Source organism: Loxodonta africana, chromosome 4 (genome assembly GCF_030014295.1).
Source record: "Loxodonta africana isolate mLoxAfr1 chromosome 4, mLoxAfr1.hap2, whole genome shotgun sequence".
NCBI lineage: Eukaryota > Metazoa > Chordata > Mammalia > Proboscidea > Elephantidae > Loxodonta > Loxodonta africana.
The window spans coordinates 23,688,113-23,709,671 of record NC_087345.1 but is presented as its reverse complement, the minus strand read 5'-3'; the positions used below and the strand labels follow the sequence as shown (position 1 = coordinate 23,709,671).

The 21,559-nt window shown below is 39.4% G+C and overlaps 1 protein-coding gene across 2 annotated transcripts in view; it reads left to right on the top strand.

Annotated features, from left to right (window-relative positions):
- The window catches only part of POLR3B (RNA polymerase III subunit B), a 145,742-nt gene that overhangs the window by 59,445 nt on the left and 64,738 nt on the right, over positions 1–21,559 (top strand). For both annotated transcript variants that reach the window (XM_064283661.1, XM_023539140.2), the window contains 2 exons: positions 17,781–17,942; positions 21,049–21,249. In XM_064283661.1, the coding sequence (XP_064139731.1) occupies positions 17,781–17,942; positions 21,049–21,249 (363 nt within the window). The remainder of the gene's footprint in view (positions 1–17,780; positions 17,943–21,048; positions 21,250–21,559) is intronic.

The following is a 21,559-nucleotide window of genomic DNA, read 5'->3' as shown; positions in this document are numbered from 1 at the left end:
AATATAGCCAGAGTTGCTTGTCTTGCTTGGAATGACTATTACATCTGAGATTCCCGCGGGGCGCGTCGCCTATGTGTGCTGGCTGTGTGGAGATTGCCCCCGGGGGGTCTGGCCCGCTGGAGTCACGGTCAGATCCTCCGCTTCCAGCCCCACGCCCAGCGTCAAGGCTCCCCTACTGGGACGGTGCACTCTCGACTCCAAAATCAGTCGCTGCCTCCCGGGGACTTCTCGTCCCTCCAGCCGCATGGCCGTGCCGCCCTCGAGAACCAGTTGGGCCTCCTCCCAGGATTAGTTCAGATGGGTGGAGCAGGTCCCCGTGCTTGTGCCGTGACCAAGTGTCCCGGCTGGGACGCTGTTCTCCCCGCTCCAATACCAGTCGCTGCCTCCCGGGGACTTCTCCTACCGGCTGCGTCCCACGCCGCCCGCGCGACCCGGCTGGTCCCCTTCCCGGGGTTAGTTCAGGGGGGTGGAGCAACTCTCCGTGTTTATGGCGTACCTGCGTCCAGTCCAAATCCCTGCGGGACGGTTCCCCGGCTCGGATGCTGCTCTTTCTGCTCCAAGACCAGTCACTGCCTCCCGGGGACTTCTCCTACCGGCTGCGTCCCACGCCGCCCTTGGAACCGGCTGGTCCCCCTCCCGGGGTTAGTTCAGGGGGGTGGAGCAGGTCTCTGTGCTTGTGCTGTACGTGACTGGTACGCTGGCTCCAGGCTCTGGAAACAATCGCTGCTTCCCCGTATTAGTTCGTTCTCAGTCTCTAAATCTGTGTTTGTTGTTCAGGGTTCGTAGATTGTTATGTATGTGATCGATTCACTTGTTTTTCCGTGTCTTTGTCGTAAGAGTGATCCGAGGTAGCGTCTGCCTAGTCCGCCATCTTGGGTCCGCCCCCGTGCCTTTATAATTTGATATTGAATTCATCTAGAATGGATTTTTGCATGTGGTGTGAAATAGGGAATCCAATTTCATTTTTTTCCAAAGAGGTAACTAGTTATGTGAGTACCATTTATTACATAGTTTTTTTTTTTTTTCTTACTGATTTGAAATGCCAGCTCTGTGATATAATACATGTCGGTATACGTGTAGGTCTGTTTCAGGACACTGTTCTCTGCCACTGGTCAGTTTGTGCATCCACCAGTCCCTTTGCCTTCTTTTTCAGGAGTGTCTTGGCTATTTGGGGACCTTAGTTTTCCATATAAATTTTAGGATCAGTCTGTCAATTTTCATTAAAAACCTCTTGGAATTTTAACTGGAATTGTGTTGAATCAATGGAAGAATTTGGAGACAAATGACATCTTTAATGTATTCTTGATATTTCAGGCCTATGTGTGAATGTATGCTAAGCTTTGGGGGCTTCTTTGGAATTCTTTGTCAGGGTTAGGTTTGGAGTCAGGCTTTCAGTTTCAGAAGAAATCACATATAGAAACACTTTGTCCACATTTAGTATGAAACAGATCTTCAGTATGTATGTCGGTGACTGTTGCTTGGTTAACAAAACTGCCATGCCTACTTACTTAACGAGGATTTGATCAGTTAAATGTGTCTGTTGTGGCAGAATTTGATATATACTGGCCTTTGTGTGATTGCTTTTTACTTAAGAAAAATTTCAAATGCAAAAGACTGTATAACATACGTGTGTGTGTGTGTTGAGACTCATAAAGCCAATATTCACAGAACTCTGTCAGCTTAAGAATGAACACAGTTCCCATACATTTGAATCCCCTCTGCACCTTCTCTGATTCTTGGTTGTGCCTCCCATCTGCCTGTTCTGGAGGCCCTGGCCATCAGCCTATCTACTTACCTGGTGCAAAGCAATGCCAACACGTCCCTGAGCATTTACTGTGAGGTCAGGCGAAGAGCCACAGGTCAGTTTCCAAGGAGCCTTTTTCAGCAGACCTGAGCTTCAGATGTGGCTTTCAAAAGGTTATTTTGAAAGGATGAAATCTTAATTGGAATTCCAATATTAAAACAAAAGTTCTGCCTCTCTGGTTGAGGAGTTATAAGGGCTTATTTCTCTGCCTACTTGCCCTTTCCCTGAAACTCCTCTGTGGAATTCCCAAACATAGGTTGACTGCTCTATAGGACAAAGTGTAAACTCTTAGCAGCCCTTGCAAGGTCCTTCTTGATCATTCCCCTGCCTGTCTCTCCAACCTCATCTCATGCCAAGGGGAGCTGCTTACATCTTCCCACAAACACCATGCTTTTTCATCCCTCTGGGCCTTTGAGTTAGTCTTCTGCCGGTGCTGCTCTCCTCCCACCCCCCACCACTCCCACCCTGCACAGAGAGCTCCTACTCATTCTTCATTCCTCAAGTCATCCTCTCTGAAACCACCTGTGAACCCTAGGTATTGTCAGTTGTTCTGTCCTCCACGTGCCAATAACATTTGTTCAGGTCTTTATTCACATGCCAAATTACTGTTTCTTTCCCCCTTTAGACTGTGAATGCATTGAGGGCAGGAACCTTTTATATTAATTGCCTAATCCCCAGATAAATGCAGGCACTGAGCTGGGCACAGGAGATGTAATGGTGACCAAGAACGATGAGGCTCCTGCTCCCAAGAACGTGCGTTTTGATAGTCATGCAGCCTACTGGTAGGTTGTAAGTGTTAACAAAGAAAACCGAGAACAGGGTAATGTTAAAGAGAGTGTTGGAGTGCTGATGGGGGTGGCAAGTGGTGCTTTAGTCGGGACAATCTGGAAACAGCACTTTGAAAGGGTAATATGTTTTAAGCTGAGCCCACAGACGTCACAGCTGAGACTTTGATGAGGAGAAGCCAGCCTCCTGCAGCCTTGGGAACCGCACTCCAGGAAGAGACACAAGCAAGTAAGTGCACATATCCCAAGGCAGGAGTGAGGTTAGGGAGTGGAGGGACTGAAAGAGGGTCAGTGTGGCTGTAATGAGTGAGGTACAAGGTGGTGAGAGATGACATTGGAGACCTAGACGAGGCCGGGTTCCATGACGCCTTGTAGGCCACGGAGAGAAGTTTGGATTTAATTTTACATGCAGTGGAGACCCATTGGAGAGTTTCACCAGGGAGTGACAAGATCTGATTTTCAGTTGAGAAAGATCGGATTTGGAGATGAACAGGCAGGTTAGGGGTGCTATAGCGGTATTTCAGGTAAGAGATGATGGTGGTTTGGATGATATCAGCAGATATTACCACAACTAAAGTTGAAAACAAAACAAAAAAAACTAGAATTTAAAAATTAGAGTAATTTTAGGTATGGGGACAAAGTTAGCTCTGTTCAATTAATAGCTGATGCTTATTAGCAGGTGGGTTTTTGACCACCTTCAGATTGACCACTGTTCAGGAGATTGTGGGTATCCCTACTGCCAGCCACCCTGATTTTTACTGTCTTTACAATTTGAAAAAATCATGATGTTAAATGAGTCCATTTACAAAGATGTTGGTTTTTAGAGGAATAACGGATGGAGTAGGGAGGAGGGAGAGGAGCAACTATCCTGTTGCTTAAAAAAAACTAGAATTAAAGAGAGGGTTCCCATGTGCAGGAAACATAGCTTTATTAACAGTGTAAGGACATAAAAGGCATTGTGTTGACAAAAATGTGTAGAAACAATAGCTGCTAATTTCACACCCCCTGGGATGGAGGAGTATGAATGTGCTTTAGCTTTAGATAACAGAGTCATAGCTGGCGGCCAAGCAGGTCTACAGAGCTGTCCCTCAGTCTTCCTGCCACCAGAGGGTTGGCAGGCCAGCCGCCAGTAGAGGTGTTAGCAAAACCTACCGATTTCAGGCTTAATCTTTTCACCTACCTTTTCTTTTTCGGTAATGTGTTCATTATTTGCTGAGCATTACTCTATTCTTTGTCTGAAAATTTTTTGTTTCTAATGCCGTTTGCTTTGTATGGGCGAGATATGGAACAGCACCAAAATCCGGCACCCTGGAAAGCCAGGGATTTCCACCCCGTAACAAAAGAATGCCGTCTTGACTTCAGAGATTGCCTAATCCCAGCTGTTCTGATAATGTAATTAAGGCTGCCTAATGTCTTTAATTTTGCAACCAGTTTGTGTGAAAAGGAGAATTTGGCACTCTGAAGGCTTAAACACTAAATAGCAATCTCAAGACGCCTAATTAGAATTCTCTGACATTAAGCTAATTGGTGAAACTGTATTTCAGCAGCTTAACTTCTTTATTAATTTTTTTTTTTTAGCATTTTCATTGAAAATCAATTGATGAGCTGTCAGCATTTTTCCTTAAATATAATTTGCTCTTTAGTGCTCCTGTCTTAAGCAAGCTGAAAGGCCTCAAACTAGCAATGAAAGGTATTGAATATTATCACCAGCATTCCATCCCTTTTAATCATCTTACTCTTGACCTAAACAATGTGGTTATTGTGTGACTTGGCCTTGCAGTTTCTCACTGCTCTGTAAACTGGAGAACATTATTTCTCTTAAATTGAAAATAAGTAAAATCAGGGGGTGGAGAAATGTATTAATGAGCCAGTCTTTCTATTGACATGCTCTTACTTTTTACTTGTTTGGTGCCAGGGACAGGGGGCTACAAAAAATTCAGCTGGGATCCAAAAAAACTTTGTCATAACTTGAGACACAAAAGTGGTAAAGTGTGAGGGGCTAATTAAAATAGGGCTGAGCTTTTGTGGTTTGGGTTAAGGGCATTCGATTCTGTTCAGGATGCTTATTCATGTTCCTTTTGCCAGTTTCCACAGGAAGTCGCTGAAACGGGCTTCTTCATCCCCTCTCACCCCTCTGCACCTGCTTCCATTCCCGTATTCTTTCTTTCCATGAGTGAAACTGCTGGGTCTGAGTGTAAGAAAAGATTAAGCTCTCAGAGGAGGAAGTCTTCTTTTTAGAACACTTCTGACATGGTAAATTCAAGTCCAGGAGCCTGACTTGCCTATCTGCAAAGTTGTTTTTAGTAGACTAGTAGAAGGACTTGTCTAACATAAGGGGTCAGATTCCACTTAGACAATTCTCTGTCAGTTGTGACTAGAGGGGAAAACTCATTTGCTTTGAAAATCTTCTTCATTATGAGTCCTGAAACCTACTGGTGGGTTATAAACATTCGAGGATGTAGTCAGTATGGAATGTGGAAAATATTTTTTATTAAGATTTTGTTATATTTTTGGTGGAGGTATACACAGCAGAACAGGTTCCCATTCAACAATTTCTACCCGTAATGTTCAGTGACATTAGTTATATTCTTCAATTTGTGTCAACATTCTCTATTTCCGTTCTCATTGTTCCACTCCCGTTAATTAGGTCTCATTGCCCCCCACCCCCAAGTCCTCATCTGTGCTTTAGAGTAACTGTTGTCCATTTGGTCTCATAGGGATACTGTTTTAAAAGAGCGCAGTTCTCAAGGGAGAAATTCTTTCCTTTTTGAGCTAACCTGCTATTGAGTTAAAAGGTGAGTGGAATGTGGAAAATCTTAAAGTAACTTAGTTGTCAGTGAGTCTCAGTGAGCATTCCCCTGTAAGTAGGTGATTACTGTATACATAATTGCTCCCCTCAGCCATACTTAAATGTTTTGTTAGGTGACTTAGACTACAATCGGACTGAGCTTTATTTCTGTAAAGAAAAAAAAAAGAACTAATAGAATTCATCTTGCAGGGTATTCGTAATATATGTTACGCTCAGCTGCTAATCGAAAGGTCTATGGCTCGAACCTACCCAGTAGCAACACAGGAGAAAGACCTAGCGATCTGCTCCCATAAAAAAAAAAGAAGATTACGGCCTAGAAAACCATATGGGGCAGTTCTACTCTGTCACATGGGGTCAATATAAGTCGAAATCGACTTGACGGCACCTAACAGGAGCAACATTATCTATTATGTTTGATTATTGAAGAAGTATACCAGCCATTTATTTGCCATAAGCCATCTATTTAGTTTTGCCTTTTTTGTGAATTTTATATAAATATTGTTCTGGGTATCTGTTACAGCATTTTATGTGCTACCCCAAAACAGTGGCTTAAAACAACAAAGTTTTTATAGTTCACAGTTTTGTGCTCAGAAATCCAGGCAGGACTCAGCCATTTGATATATCTGCTTCCTGTGGTGTTGCTGGAGGTCAGTTGGCGCTATTCTGCCAGAAGATGGGGGGAGGGCTGAAAAGCTGACTCAGCTGAGAGGTGTGTGACCTCTCCAGCATGGTGGCAATCAGGGTGGCTCAGGGCTGCCAGAGTGTTCTTTGAACAGGACAGAAGTGCGTGGCGTAATGACCTAGCCTTGAAAGTCACAGTGTCACTTATGCCTACACTATTGGTCAAAGTAGCCACAACCCCTGCCCAGATTTGGGGGATTGGGGGGACGTGGGCCACACCTCTCAAGATACAGTTTAGGATTCGCCAGAAACTTGGACAAAGGTCATACACAGAAGTTGGGATTTTCTCTCTGTGGTTCTCTTCTTTCTCAGAATTCCCCCTCACTTCCCAGCTACTGTGGTAGCTCAGGGTTGTTTTTTTTTTTTTTTTCTCCCCCTCTCTTTCTTCAATCTAGTTAAGACTGAGGGTCTCAAAATCCAAGTTTTACCTTCCCTTAAGTACGTTGAAGCCAGCGCCGTTACCTTCTGATAAGTGTTGACATCCCTTGAGCTTCTGCCTGCTTTTGGATACTCTCTAGTGCCTTCATATAGTTTTATTTTAATATTTTCTCTAGAGTTTATAATTGTTACCTGCAGGCAAGTCCAATCTGATAGGAGCTACTCCACCAATTCTGGAAACAACCATCCTAGTCTGTTTTTATGGCTTTTTATTCTCTCTCATTGATCTGCTTCCATGGTCACACTGTTTTAAATATGTCACCATGGTTTAATATTCCATTTTTATGTGTAATTTTTAGCATAAAACCCAAAAATATATGGCATGTATTTTTTTTATGTAAGTTATAGTGTGTACAAATAAAATGAACATCCTCCAAGCTACTACCCAACTTAAGAATTAGACCATTATCAATACTACTCCGTCTTTCTTACTCCATTCTCCTTCTCTTCCCCCACTACCCTAAATTTTTGTGTTTATTATTTTGTTTATTAAATCATTAAAAATTTTTTTTGAAGTTTTAAAATGTTTTGTAAATAATGTGTTTTGCTGTTTTTAAGCTTTATAGAAGTAGATCCATACCATATATATTCTTCTGCAACTTTTTCTTCTTTCAACAGTTTTTAAGAATCATCTATGTTGTTGCTTGTTGCTGTAGTTCATTAATTTTCATTTCTATTAGATTGTGTAAAGATACAATACGAACCCCTGATGGTGCAGTGGCTTAAGAGCTTGGCTTTTGACCAAAAGGTTGGCAGTTTGAATATACCAGCTGCTGCTTGGAAACCCTATGGGGCAGTTCTACTCTGTCCTGTAGGGTGGCTATGAGTTGGAATCAACTCAGCAGCAACAGGTTTGGTTTTGGTTTTTAAAGATATAATAAATATGGTAACACTTTATTCACTCTAACAATCATGGACTTTGCATGGTTCTTTTATGTATATATATATATACACACACACATATATGTGCAAAAAAAAAACCAGTGCTGTCGAGTCGATTCCAACTCATAGTGACCCTATAGGACAGAGTATATGTGCATGTGTGTGTGTATATATACATATAAACTTTATTCGTGTCTCCTGGTATCCATATGTAAGAGTTTCTTCAGGTAGGATTCCCTAGTTACAGAGTATGTAAATCTTCAACTGTACGAAGAATGTTAAACTACTTTCCCAGGTATTTGTACATTGCAAGGGGATACTGCCTGGTTTAAAGTCAGGAAAGGTGTGCGTCAGGGTTGTACCCTTTCATCATACTTTTTCAATCTGTATGCTGAACAAATAATCTGAGTAGGTTGGTTATATGAAGAAGAATGGGGCTTCCGAATTGGAGGAAGACTAATTAACAACCTACGCTACGCAGATACACAGCCTTGCTTATAGAAAGTGAAGAGGACTTGAAGCACTTACTGATGAAATCAAAGACTACAGTCTTCAGTATGGATTACAACTCAACATAAAAAAATAAAAATCTTCACAATTGGACCAAGAAGCAACATCATGATAAATAGAGAAAAGATTGAAGTTGTCAAGGATTTCTTTTTACTTGGATTCACAATCAATGCCCACGGAAGCAGCAGTTAAGAAATCAAAAGACACATTGCATTGGGCAAATCAGCTGCAAAAGACCTCTTTCAGGTGTTAAAAAGTAAAGATGTCACTTTGAGGAGTAAGATGCACCTGACCCAAGCCATTGTGTTTTCAGTTGCCTCATATGCATGCGAAAGCTGGACAGTGAATATGGAAAACCAAAGAAGAATTGACACCTTTGAGTTATGGTGTTTGCGAAGAATGGTGAGTATACCACGGACTCCCAAAAGAATGAATAGATCTGTCTGGAAGAAGTGCAGCCAGAATGCACCTTAGAAGCTAGGATGGCAAGACTTTGTCTCACATACTTTGGACATGTCATCAGGTGGGATCAGTCCCTGGAGAAGGACATCATGCTTGGTAGAGGGAAAGCAAAAAAGAGCAAGACCCTCAACGAGGTGGATTGACACAGTGACTGCAACAATGGGCTCAAACATAACAACGATTGTGAGGATGGTACAGGACTGGACAGTGTTTTGTTCTGTTGTCACTATGACCTGCATAGGGTCACTACGAGTCTGAACTGACTGAACGGCACCCGACAGCAACAATTGTATATGAGTTCCTGATAGTTTACATCCTGTGACTTAGTATCAAACTTTCACATTTTGAGTCAGAATCCACTGGAAGGCAATGGGCTTGTTTTTTGTTTGAGTGAGTGCAAAGTAGTATCTCCTTGTGGTCTTAATTTGTCTTTTCTTCATTACTAATGTGTTTGAGCATCGTTTCATATGCTTATTAGCCATTCCTGTTTTCTCTTACTTTAAATGCCTTTTGAGTTGTTCGTATTTTCCTTATTCATTTCAAGGAAATTTTGTGTATATTCTGGATCCTAAGTTTTTGTCAGTTATATGTGTTGCAGATATCATCTCCCAGTCTATGAATTGCTTTTTTTTTAAATACTTTATGATGTCTTGTAATGACTATATAATAACTAAAATATAATAACTAGACGTTCATAATTTTGATGGTAGTCAGCTTTGTCAATAGTTCGTCTTTTTAATGGTGTTTTAAACTTGTTACTTAGGTATTTGTTCTTTAGTCCATTTGGAATGGATTTTTAGGTATGGAATGAAAGAAAGAATTCAGCTTCATTTTTTTCTAAATGAATTTCCAGTTAGTTGTCCCAGCACCATATATTGTATAGTTCTTTTCCTCTCTGATCTGAAATGCCTCCTCTATCATATAGCAAGTTTTGATTTATGTATGGGTCTATTTCTTGACTCTATTCTGTCCCATTGGTCAGTTTGTCAATGCATTTGTCAGTCCCTTTACTTTCTTTTTCAGGAGTGTCTTGGCTATTTTGGGGCCTTAGATCTTTCATATTAATTTTAGAATTAATCTGTCAATTTTCATTAAAAAAAAGAACCAGTGATTTTGTTTAGAGTTGCTTGGAATTATAGGTCAATTTGGGGAAAATGAGTATCTTATAATATGTAATCTTTTTGTCCATGAATATTTTTCTTCTCTTCATTTATTTGGTTTTTTTTTTTATATCTTTCAATAAGCATTTATAATTTTCTCCATAAAGGTATTACATCTTTTTAGTTAGATTTATTCCTAAGCACTTTATGGGTTTTTTTTGTTGTTATTGTTAAAATTTTTTAAATATATTAATAAATATTTTTATTAAAATATTAATAAAATTTTCAAATATTTACAAAAATAGATCAGTGGAATGAGCTTCTGTATATCCATCGGCCAACTCCAGTTATTATCAGTAGAAGTCAGTCTTGTTTTATCTATACCCACCTCAGCCCTCCCTACTCCTCTCCTCTTCCAAATTGGTTTTTTGAATAAGTCCTAGACATCTAATCATTTCAGTATCTCAGATATCAATTCATATTTTATAAATACTTTAGAGATGTATATCTAAAATATAAGACCTACAAAAATATCATAATACTGTCTTCATACCTAAAATTTTTTCAAGAATAATTATTTAATATTATTAAGTATGATATTAAGTATAAAAAAAAGTATATCCATTATGTATTCAAATTTTCTCGATTTTCTTATAAATGTTGTTTATGGTTGGATTGTTCATATAGGATTCAAACATGTCTCACACATTGTGTTTAGGTGATATGTCTCTTAAATTCCTTTTAATCCACAGGTTTTCTGTGTGTGTTTGTGTGTATGTTCTTAAAAAAATGGAATTTTTTCTACTGAAGATTATCCCACATTCTGAGTTTTGCTGATGCTATCCCGTGTTGTCTTTTAGCATATATATTCCTCTCTCTCCCCTAAATTTCTTGTAAACCAGGAGTTAAATCTAGAGACTAGATCCTATTCAGGGTCTTTTTTGTTGTTGTCAGAATTCTTTGTGGATGGTGGTGTACAGTTCCTCTTGTATCCTGTCAGGAGGAATATGTCTGGTTGTATATACTTTTTGTGCCATTGAACTGATCATGGGTTTAGGTGTTTTCAGCCCCACTCATCCATTGTAAGGTTCCTCATCCATTTTTCTCCGAATGTTTTTTTTTAGCAGCTGAGGATGATCATTTGCCTTATCCGTTATTTCATTGTTGTTGTTAGGTGCCGACAAGTCAGTTCTGACTCACAGTGACCCTTTATACAACAGAATGAAAGGCCGCCTGGTCCTGCACCATCCTCACAGTTGTTGCTGTGTTTGAGCCCATTGTTGCAGCCACTGTGTCTCCATCTTATTGAAGGTCTTGCTCTTTTTCGTTGACACTCTACTTTACCAAGCATGATGCCCTTCTCCAGGGACTGGTCCCTCCTGATAACACGTCCAAAGTATGTGAGCATTCTGGCTGTACTTTCTCCAAGACAGATTTGTTTGTTCTTCTGGCAGTCCATGTGATATTTAGTATTCTTCGCCAACACCATAATTCAAATGCATCAATTCTTCTTTGGTCTTCCTTATTCATTGCCCAGTTTTCCAACGCATATGAGGTGATTGAAAACACCATGGCTTGGGTCAAGCACCACACCTTAGTCCTTAAAGTGTTATCTTTGCTTTTTTAACACTTTAAAGAGGTTTTTTGCAGCAAATTTGCCTAGTGTAGTGTGTTATTTAATTTCTTGACTGCTGCTTCCTTGGGTGTTGATTCTGGATCCAAGTAAAATGAAATCCTTGACAACTTCAATCTTTTCTCCATTTATCATGATGTTGCTTATTAGTCCAGTTGTGAGGATTTTTGTTTTCTTTATGTTGAGGTGTCATCCATTCTGAAGGCTGTGGTCTTTGATCTTCATCGATAAGAGCTTCAAGTCCTCTTCACTTTCAGCAAGCAGAGTTGTGTCATCCGCATAATGCAGGTTAATGAGTCTTCCTCCAATCTTGGTGCCCCGTTCTTCATATAGTCCAGCTTCTTGGATTATTTGCTCAGCATACAGATTGAAAAAGTGTGGTGAAAGGATACTACCCTGATGCACACCTTTCCTGACTTTAAACCATGTAGTATCCCCTTTTTCTATTTGCACAACAGCCCCTTGATCTATGTATAGGTTTCTCATGAACACAATTAAGTGTTCTGCAATTCCCATTCTTCACAGTGTTATCCATAATTTGGTATGATTCACATAGTGAAATGCTTTGCATGGTCAGCAAAACACAGGTAAACATCTTTCTGGTATTCTCTGCTTTCACCAGAATCCATCTGACCTCAGCAATGATATCTCTCATTCCACATTCTCTTCTGAATCTGGCTTTGGATTTCATTTCATTAGGACTTACAAAATATTACTATTCTAATATTTTCATTCTTTCTGCATTTATTAGCTGAAATTTTTCAATAAAGAATAACTTTTCACTATCATCTCTTTGGTTACCCTTAGACATAATTTATGGGAAAACCAAAAAACCCAAAACTGTTGCTGTTGAGTTATTCTGACTTATAGCAACCCTATAACCAAACCAAACCCAGTGTCGAGTCGATTCCAACTCATAGCAACCCTATAGGACAGAGTAGAACTGCCCCATAGAGTTTCCAAGGAGCGCCTAGCAGATTTGAACTGCGGACCCTTTGGTTAGCAGCCATAGGACTTAACCACTACGCCACCAGGGTTTCCAGCAACCCTATAGGACAGAGTAAAACTGCCCCATAGGGTTTCTTAGGAGTGGCTGGTGTATTTGAACTGCCAACCTTTTGTTTAACAGCCAAGCTCTTAACCGCTGTGCCACGAGGGCTCCAATTTATGAAAGAGACGAGATAAATGCCTGCTAGATACTTTTCTTTTAAGGGGGTTTGAGAATAAATATATGATTGTCTAGTTTCCTCCAGAGGTAAATAGTAAAGGTTTTTTTTTTTCTTTCTGAGAATTCTTATTAAACTTAGGAATTTTGACATTTTCATTTACATTTTACAGTTAGATTCTCTGTTTTTACAAGTATAAATTTTTTAAAGTCTACTGGCTTTTGACCGACATTGCACTTGAATCTATAGATCAGCTTATTGAGAAATGACATCTAAATAATACTGTCTCCCAATCCATGGGTATGGTATATCTCTATTTAGATTTTCTTTAACTTTTCTCAGTAATATTTTATAGTTCTCATTTAAATCTTAAACCTATTTTGTTAGATTTAGCCCTAAGTATTTCATGTATTTGATACTATTGTAAATGACATTTTTTAAATTACGATTTCCAATTTCGCGTTGCCAACATAGAAATACAGTTGCTTTTTTATATTGACCTTTTACCTTGTAACTTGGCTAAACTTATTATCAGTTCTAGTAGGTTTTTTTAGATTCTGTGGAATTTTCTATTTAGATGAATATGTTATCTGCAAGTAAAGACCGTTTTATTTCTTCCTTTGCAATGTTTGTCTTTTTTTTTCCTTGCCTTATTGCAGTGAATGGTACTTCCAATACAGTGTTGAATAGGAGTGGTGAGAGTGGTTGTTCTCTCCTTGTTCTCAATTGTATGAAGGAAAACTTTCAATTTCCTGCCCCCCCCTTGCTGGTAGCCAGCAGCAGGATCCTTGGCCCATGCAGGTTTCCTGCTCCTCCCCCGGACAGATGGCTTTTGCTTCTATTTCTCTTCCCTCTGGCATTATACCTATTCCTGGAATTCAGTGGCCAGGGATTTGCTGGCCCTCCTCCAGCAACAGACTGCTGTTGTTTGTCACTAGGTACAAGGCTTATGGTGGGAGCAGAGAGGATTTCCTCTTCCACATTAGGGGCCCCTCTTTCAGTGCAGGTTACCTTTGTCTCCCTAGACAGGAAGATTTCCTGACTCTTCCCAACAGCTTAAAGATTTTGTTTCATGTGAAAGAAAGTCCAGGGAAATACATATAGTTTTGTTGGCTGTGTTCCCTGCTTGCGAGTGCAGACTCCTGCGTGTGGGGCTCCCCTTGTGTCTGGGGCTCCCCATGCATCTGGGGCTCCAAGGATTCTCAGTGTTCATGACAGCACACACTTGACCTTTAAGAAGTCCTGATAATTTTAGTTGATTTGTTCTTACCCACTTTAATGGCAGACGACTCTTCCTCCCATGCTCTGTCGAAGGTGATGGTGTGTCCCATCTTTCCTTGGAGAGGCTTGTCACCACTTAGAATTCAGATCAGCTGGTTGTCTTATAACCTTAATTGATACGCTTAAGAAATTTATGATTTTGTAGATAATTCGTCTTTTTTATATGTATTAGAGTGGGAGGGATGTTGTCTTGTGGCTTTCTATATTGTAAGTGAAAGTGGAATGTGTAAATCTTTTTAAGCTCTTTACTTCCTTTTCAAACCCTAGCCCTCCTTCAGTCCTGAGTGGCACAAACAGTTAAGCGCTCAACTACTAAGCAAAAGGTTGGCTGTTCAAACCTACCTAGAGGTGACTTGGAAGAAAGGCCTGGCAATCTAGTTCCAAGAAATAGGCCATTGAAAAGCCTATGGAAGACCAATGGAACAGAATTGAGAATCCAGACATAAATCCATCCACGTATGAGCAGCTGATATTTGACAAAGGCCCAAAGACTGTTAAATGGGGAAGAGACAGTCTCTTCAACAAATGGTAATGGTATAACTGGATAACCATTTGCAGAAAAATGAAACAAGACCCATATCTCACACCATGCACAAAAACGAACTCAAAATGGATCAAAGACCTAAATATAAAATCTAAAACAATAAAGATCATGGAAGAAAAAATAGGAACAATGCTAGGAGCCCTAATGCATGGCATAAACAATATATAAAACATTAGTAACATTGTACAGACACCAGAAGAGAAACTAGATAACTGGGAGCTCCTAAAAGCCAAACACCTATGCTCATCCAAAGACTTTACCAAAAGAGTAAAAAGATTACCTACAGACTGGGAAAAAGTTTTTAGCTATGACATTTCTGATCAGCGTCTGACCTCTAAAATCTACATGATACTGGAAAAACTCAACAACAAAAAGACAAATAACCCAATTTAAAAAAAGGGCTAAGGATACGAACAGGCACTTTACCAAAGACGACACTCAGGCTGCTAATAAATACACAAGGAAATGCTCACTATCATTAGCTATTAGAAAAATGCAAATCAAAATTACAGTGAGATTCAATCTCACCCCAACAAGGCTGATATTAATCCAAAAAACACAAAATAATAAATGTTGGAGAGGTTGTGGAGAAACTGGAACATTTATACACTGGTGGTGGGAACGTAAAATGGTACAGTCACTTTGGAAATCAATTTGGTGCTTCCTTAAAAAGCTAGAAATAGAACTACCATATGACCCAGCAATTCCACTGCTTGGAATATACCCTAAGGAAATAAGAGCCTTCACATGAACAGATATATGCACACCCATGTTTATCGCAGCACAGTTTACAATAGCAAAAAGATGGAAGCAACTAACGTGCCCATCAACGGATGAATGGATAGATAAATTATGGTATATTCACACAGTGGAATACTATGCAACGATTAAGGACACTGATGAATCTGTGAAACATTTCATAACATGGAGGAATCTGGAAGGCATTATGCTGAGTGAAATTAGTTGCACAAGGACAAATATTATATGAGACCACTATTATAAGAACTCCAGATAAACAGAGAAGATAATATTCTTTGATGGTTACGAGGGTGGGGAGGGAGGGAGAGGGATATTCACTAACTAGATAGTAGACAAATTTTTTTAGGTAAAGGGAAGGGCAACACATACCACAGGGTTAGTCGGTACAACTGGACTAAACCAAAAGCAAAGAAATTTCCTCAATACAACCAAAAACTTTGAAGGCCAGAGTAGCGGGAACGGGGGTCTGGGGACCATGGTTTCAGGGGACATCTAGGTCAATTGGCATAATATATTAAGAAAACGGTCTGCATCCCAATTTGGTGAGAGGCATCTGGGCCTTAAACGCTAGCAAGCAGCCATCTAAGATGCATAAATTGGTCTCAACCCACCTGGAGCAAAGGAGAATGAAGAACACCAAAGATACAAGGTAAATGTGAGCTCAGGAGACAGAAAGGGCCTCATAAACCAGAGACTGCATCAGCCTAAGACCTGAAGAACTAGATGGTGCCCCACTACCACTGATCACTGCCCTGACAGGGAATACAACAGAGAATCCCTGATGGAGCAGGAGAACAGTGGGATGCAGATCTTGAATTCTTCTAAAAAGACCAGGCTTAATGGCCTAACTGAGACTGCAGGGTCCCTGACGGTCACAGTCCCGGGACTCTTTGATAGCCCAGTATTGGAACCATTCCTGAAACCAACTCTACAGACAGGGATTGGCCTGGACTATAAGATAGACAATGATCCTGGTGAGGAGTGAACTTCGTGGCTCAAGTAGACACATGAGACTATGCAAGCGACTCCTGTCTCTTGGCGAGATGAGAAGGTAGAGGGGTACAGGAGCTGGGTGAATGGACGGGGGCTGCAGGGTGGTGAGGAGGAATGTGCTGTCTCATTAAGGGGAGAGCAGCTGGGAGTTCACAGTGGGGTGTGTATGGCTTTTTGTATGAGAGACTGACTTTCATCTAAAGCACAATAAATAAAAAGGAAACCCTGTGCAGCACAGTTCTACCCTAACATGCATGGGGTCACCATGAGTGGGAGTCGACTCAACGGCAGCTAGCTTTAGCCTCTTACCTCTGCTGTTTGTCCGTTCCCCAAACCATTGATTAATCATAAAAAAAAACATATTTCCCAGTAATCTTAGTATAAGAGCTGAGATACTTTTTTTTTCCAAATTTTATTTTGGTCTCTATTGTCTTTACGTTGTTGTCTGCTTGTTTAGGCTTGTGATTCCCAGGCATTGGTCTGAGGATTGGTGTAAGTCTGGTCAGGTTTTCACTGGTTTGGGGAGTAATGACTCAGGATGAATGGAGCATGTTTCATCAAGCAAATTGTATTTATTTATTTTGTTTTTCTCCTGAGGTTATTTGCTTCATCATGCTTTGATGTTAAAAATGTCTTTTCAAAAATGAAATGTTAGACTAATTGACGGGTTTTTTTTTTAAGGTCTTTTTACTGAGAACTGCTACATATAGACAGACAAGTGCATAAAACATAAATTTCAGCTTAAATTGCTTTAAAACAAGTACCTTTGTCAATTGCATTCAAATCAAGAAATAAAATGACTCAACACTCTAGAAGCTCCTCACCCCTAGCATGCCTATCCAATCATAATTTCCTCCAAGGTATAATCACTATTCTGATTTTTATGGTATTCATGTCCTTGCTTTTCTTTGAACTTTTACCACCTAATTATGCCTTCATGAGCAATAGTTTAGTTGTACTGATTTTTTAACCTTATATAAATGGAATCATATCATATGTATTCTTTTTTGTCAGACTTCTTTCCTTCCGTATTATGTTTTAAGATCCATCTGTGATTTTGCAGTTAGTTACTTTGTGCTCATTTTCATTGCTTTATAGTGTTCCATCATTTAAGTAGGACACAGTTTGTCTAAATAAGGATATATGAATGGTTTCCAGTTTTTAGCTGTTGTAAATAATACCACTATGAACATCTTGTATATGTATGCTGATACACATAAATGCACATTTCTGAAGGGCAGTGATTCTCAAAGTAGGGTACCTTGGCCAGCAGCATAGGAATCTCTGGGAACTTGTTAGAAATGCAAATTCTTGGGCTGTGCCGTAGAACTACTGAATTAGAACTTTGGGTTTGAGGCACAGTGATTTGTGCCTTACGAGTCCCTCAGAGTGAGTACGGTGCGTGCTAAAATTTGAGAGCCACTGCTTTAGGGGATACACCCAGTAGAGGAACTGTTAGGGCATAAGAAGTGTGTTGATAATGGCAAACTGTTTTCTTAGTTGCTGTACCAATTTAATTTTTACCAGTGATATGGAAAAGTTCAAATGGCATGCATCCTTGGTGGTATCAGACTTTTAATGATAAATTCTCTCCTCCCCCCTTTTTTTGTTTTAATATCTTTATTTTTAAAGCTAAAAGTTAGGTCACTAGTCAGTAAAATCTAAAAATCTGAGAGTGATAGTTCTAAATTAAATGTCTTTGAATGCAGGGATTATGTCGTTATCTTTGCTGTTTTTCCCAACACCAAAGCATGTAAAAGATTATTATATATTTATGAAATTGAATTTTGTAATACGTTGTTTGTCTTTTTCCATTTTAAGCAAATAGTTCCTCCATCTTGCTTTTTAACAAAGTTTTAATCGTGACCAAAAGTTTATTAAAATAGGCTAATGATGCTTTTTGGAAGTTCATGTCTACTTTTTTTTTTTTTAGCTTTTATCTCTTCTTTTTGAAGATTTGTTCAAAAAATTTAATTCTGAAATGAAGAAGATTGCAGACCAGGTGATTCCTAAGCAAAGAGCAGCCCAGTTTGATGTGGTGAAGCACATGCGTCAAGACCAGATTACCAATGGCATGGTGAATGCCATTTCCACTGTAAGTGCGAGGTCCTTCCCCCCAGGGATTTGTAATGTCTTTACAGTTCCCTTTAGTGAAATGGGAACTTACAGTACTTTGAGAATTTAGGTGGAAAATAAATATTTTTAAAAGGGATGTTTACAGATCACAAATTTTCTGCTTTAAAAGGTAGTTCACAGGTTAAATGTTAATCTGTAGGAATTTTGTTACTATAATAATTTCATTGCCAAATGTACTTTTTGCTATTTTAGGCAATAACAAAACATCCTCTTACATAGAAGAATCTTTTAGTCTGACCATTAATAGCTGTTTTTTTAATGAATGCCCCCACCCCCCCCCCTTTTTTTTTCTGTAATAAAATTGAGATATTACAAGCAGGTTTATTCATTGGCAACTTTTGTCCAGAACAATACAAATTGTTTCATTTCGCTGTAGGTTTATATTCTTCAAAGGGCCGTCAGCTGTTCCTCATGTGAGCTATGAATTCAGTGCTTGCAGCTGCTGTGTGTTCAGGGCCTCTGGCTATTCATTAGGGGTTATCACATAGGTTTTGCTCCCTTTTTTAAAGCATAGCAACTGTAAGTCTATCTGACGAAATCTGGTTTACTTTTTGCATGCCAGACAAAAAATTAGTTTTATGGATGGGATTTTGCCCCAACAAAAGAATAGCATAGTGTAACGCATTGATTCCTTTAACAATGAAAGAATTAGTGGCTGACTTTTTTTTTTTTTTTTTTTGCTGCAATACTTGACATTAGAATTTTACAGTGGGTCTGTGTGAGTAGCCGTGGAAGTGACAGCTACATCTAAACTTGAGGTAAACCAAGCTATTGTGCCTAGTTAAGAACATTAACCTCTTGTGGCCCAAACTTGTCTAAAGGTAGATCCCTGAACATTCGAGAGAAGCTTCCAAAGAGTGCTTGAACACACTTCTGTTAGATTGCTTTTCTTTGCTAGTCTGTGACTTCACAGGTTTTTCTGACCTATGATTTTCAGGTCATAATAGCTGTTTTTGAGTAGTTCTTTTGCCCCTCAATGGCCCTGCTTTACTTCCCAGAAAGAAAGAACTGTTTATTAGAAAATCAGTAGTAGGTCTCATTGTAAGTGTGCCCTGACACGCAGGTAACTCGAACAAGATCAGCCTTTGTAGTTCTGCGAGTGTTGTCATTAGTAGAATACTTTCACCAAATAAATTTTTCTCAGAGTAATTTCTTTTACCAGTCTCTCTTGTCTCCCTTATCAGATACTTTTGGGGAGGACTAGAACAAATTCTCTTGCTGAACATCTTGGCTTCTCTCCCCATCTACTTACTACTTGCCAACCAGCTGCTTCCTCATTTTAGCTCTGTGCCAAATATGTACCTTACTTATTCTTACTCTCTGGGCATAAGTCAGTTTATTAGATTCATTCTCATTCCAAGCATAGAAGGACTAAACTGAATAAGCAATATAGGAAGAAGTTAATTTGGGGGAATATGTGTTCACCCTGTTTCTTTGCTTTGTTGTGGATAGTTTCTTCATAGAATTTAGCTCTTTTGCAAGTTATCAAAAACTCAAGGTTCTGAAGTCACAGATCTTTGTTATAATAATGATCAAACTTTAATTTGTAAAAGAGTATCCCCTGTCATGTATTTTAATTCAAACAGATTACTTAATCTGCTTCTGAAACCGTAGCAATCTTTTCTACTACAAGGGATTTTAACCTGGGACCCAAGAACCCTCTCCTGAAATGAAGTGTGAAATTTTGTGCTCATGGTCCTGTGTGCATTTTTCTCAGGTGTGCATTCATAGCTTTCATCAGGTTCTCAAAATAAAAGTGAAGAATCATTGTTCAGATGGCAAATTTTCCTCTTCGGTATCAGAAAGATAATTGAGTAATCCATTTTGGGAACATTTTATTTTTGACTTTGCCCTTCCTACGCATACCATTTTCTGCTGCTATCATGAATTAAGATTAAAAAAAAAAAAAAAGACCTGATCTTAATCCTTAAATTATCCTTGAGGATAAATATATAATTAATGCAACTATACAACAATAGATATTTAACATCGTGCAGTATATTTAATGCATAGGAGATAAAGTAAATTTAATGTTCAAGACTTTTTTCGTGAACCTATTTTAAAATTGATATGATAGTCACGGAAAATAGTATTTCTTAATATGAATGTATATGCCATTTTTAGATTTTTCAAGCCAGAATTAAGAAGCCTACAGATTATTCATTGCCATCAGAGTCATATTTCTGTTGCTATATTATTCTCTAATTATGACTAACTGTGGAAGACATTGAAATAATAGCACATTCCAGCATAAAATTATCTCCCTTATCTTCAAACTAGTTTTACCTTACATGTCTGTAAAAATTGCTTGTGTTTTATTAGTTCATTGCTGCCAGCGAAAATCTCTGATTGAGCTGGCTTGTTCAGGATATAATTCGTTCCTTAGAAAATGATTGCTCTGATTTGATAAGTTTGATTTGTCAGAGCATTCTGAGATGGTTTCTGTGTTGATATTGTATGCCATCAAAGTCATTTATGACTCATAGTGGCTTCATTGTGGTAAATACCAAACCCGTGGTATTTTCAGCCACCTCACATGCATGTGTAAGCTAGACAATAAATAAGGAAGCCCAAAGAAGAATGCCTTTGGATTATGGTGTTGGTGAAGAATATTGAATATACCATGGACTGCCAGAAGATGGAACAGATCTGTCTCGGAAGAAACGTAGCCAGAATGCTCCTTAGAAGTGAGGATGGCAGGACTTTATCTCATGTACTTTGGACGTGTTATCAGGGAGGACCAGTCCTTGGAGAAGGACATCATACTTGGTAAACTCGAGGGTCATCGAAAAAGAGGAGGACCCTTAACAAGGTGGATTGACACAGTGGCTGCAATAAATGGGCCCAAGCATAGCAACGATCATGAGGATGGCATAGGACCCAGCTGTGTTTAGGTTTTGTCGTACATACGGTCAGTATGAGTCAGAACCGACTTGATGGAACCTAACAACAACAGTTTCATGTATAATTAGTTCCTATGATGAACTCCTCAGAGTGACTACAGAGTATCAGGCAACATTATGAATGGACTAGTACTTAGCCTTATGGCTTTTTTCTCTCTACAGGGAAATTGGTCTCTAAAGAGATTTAAAATGGACCGCCAAGGTGTGACTCAAGTGCTGTCTCGCTTGTCATATATATCCGCACTGGGCATGATGACAAGAATCTCTTCCCAGTTTGAAAAAACAAGAAAAGTGAGTGGTCCACGATCCCTCCAGCCATCTCAGTGGGGGATGCTCTGTCCTTCGGATACTCCTGAGGGAGAGGTAAGGAACCTAAGGTGGCTCTGTGCCTTGTCAGAGGTCATACCTACTGGTGGGATTTGGCGTCTGCTCCCCCATCCCAGGACGTATCCTTTTGCTGGTTAGTCATTTTTCTGGCAGAGAAGTATTGATGCAGCTTGTTAGGAGTGCATCGATATTGCTTTCAAGCTGGTACCTACAGAAGCATTTGATTTAGAAATTTACCTAATAGAAACCTGGTCCACATTTCTCTTGCTTGTTTTAGTTCATCTCAAGAATCAAACCATGCAGGTGAGAGGGGATGAGAATGTAAAGGAAAATTGAGAGACCCGTC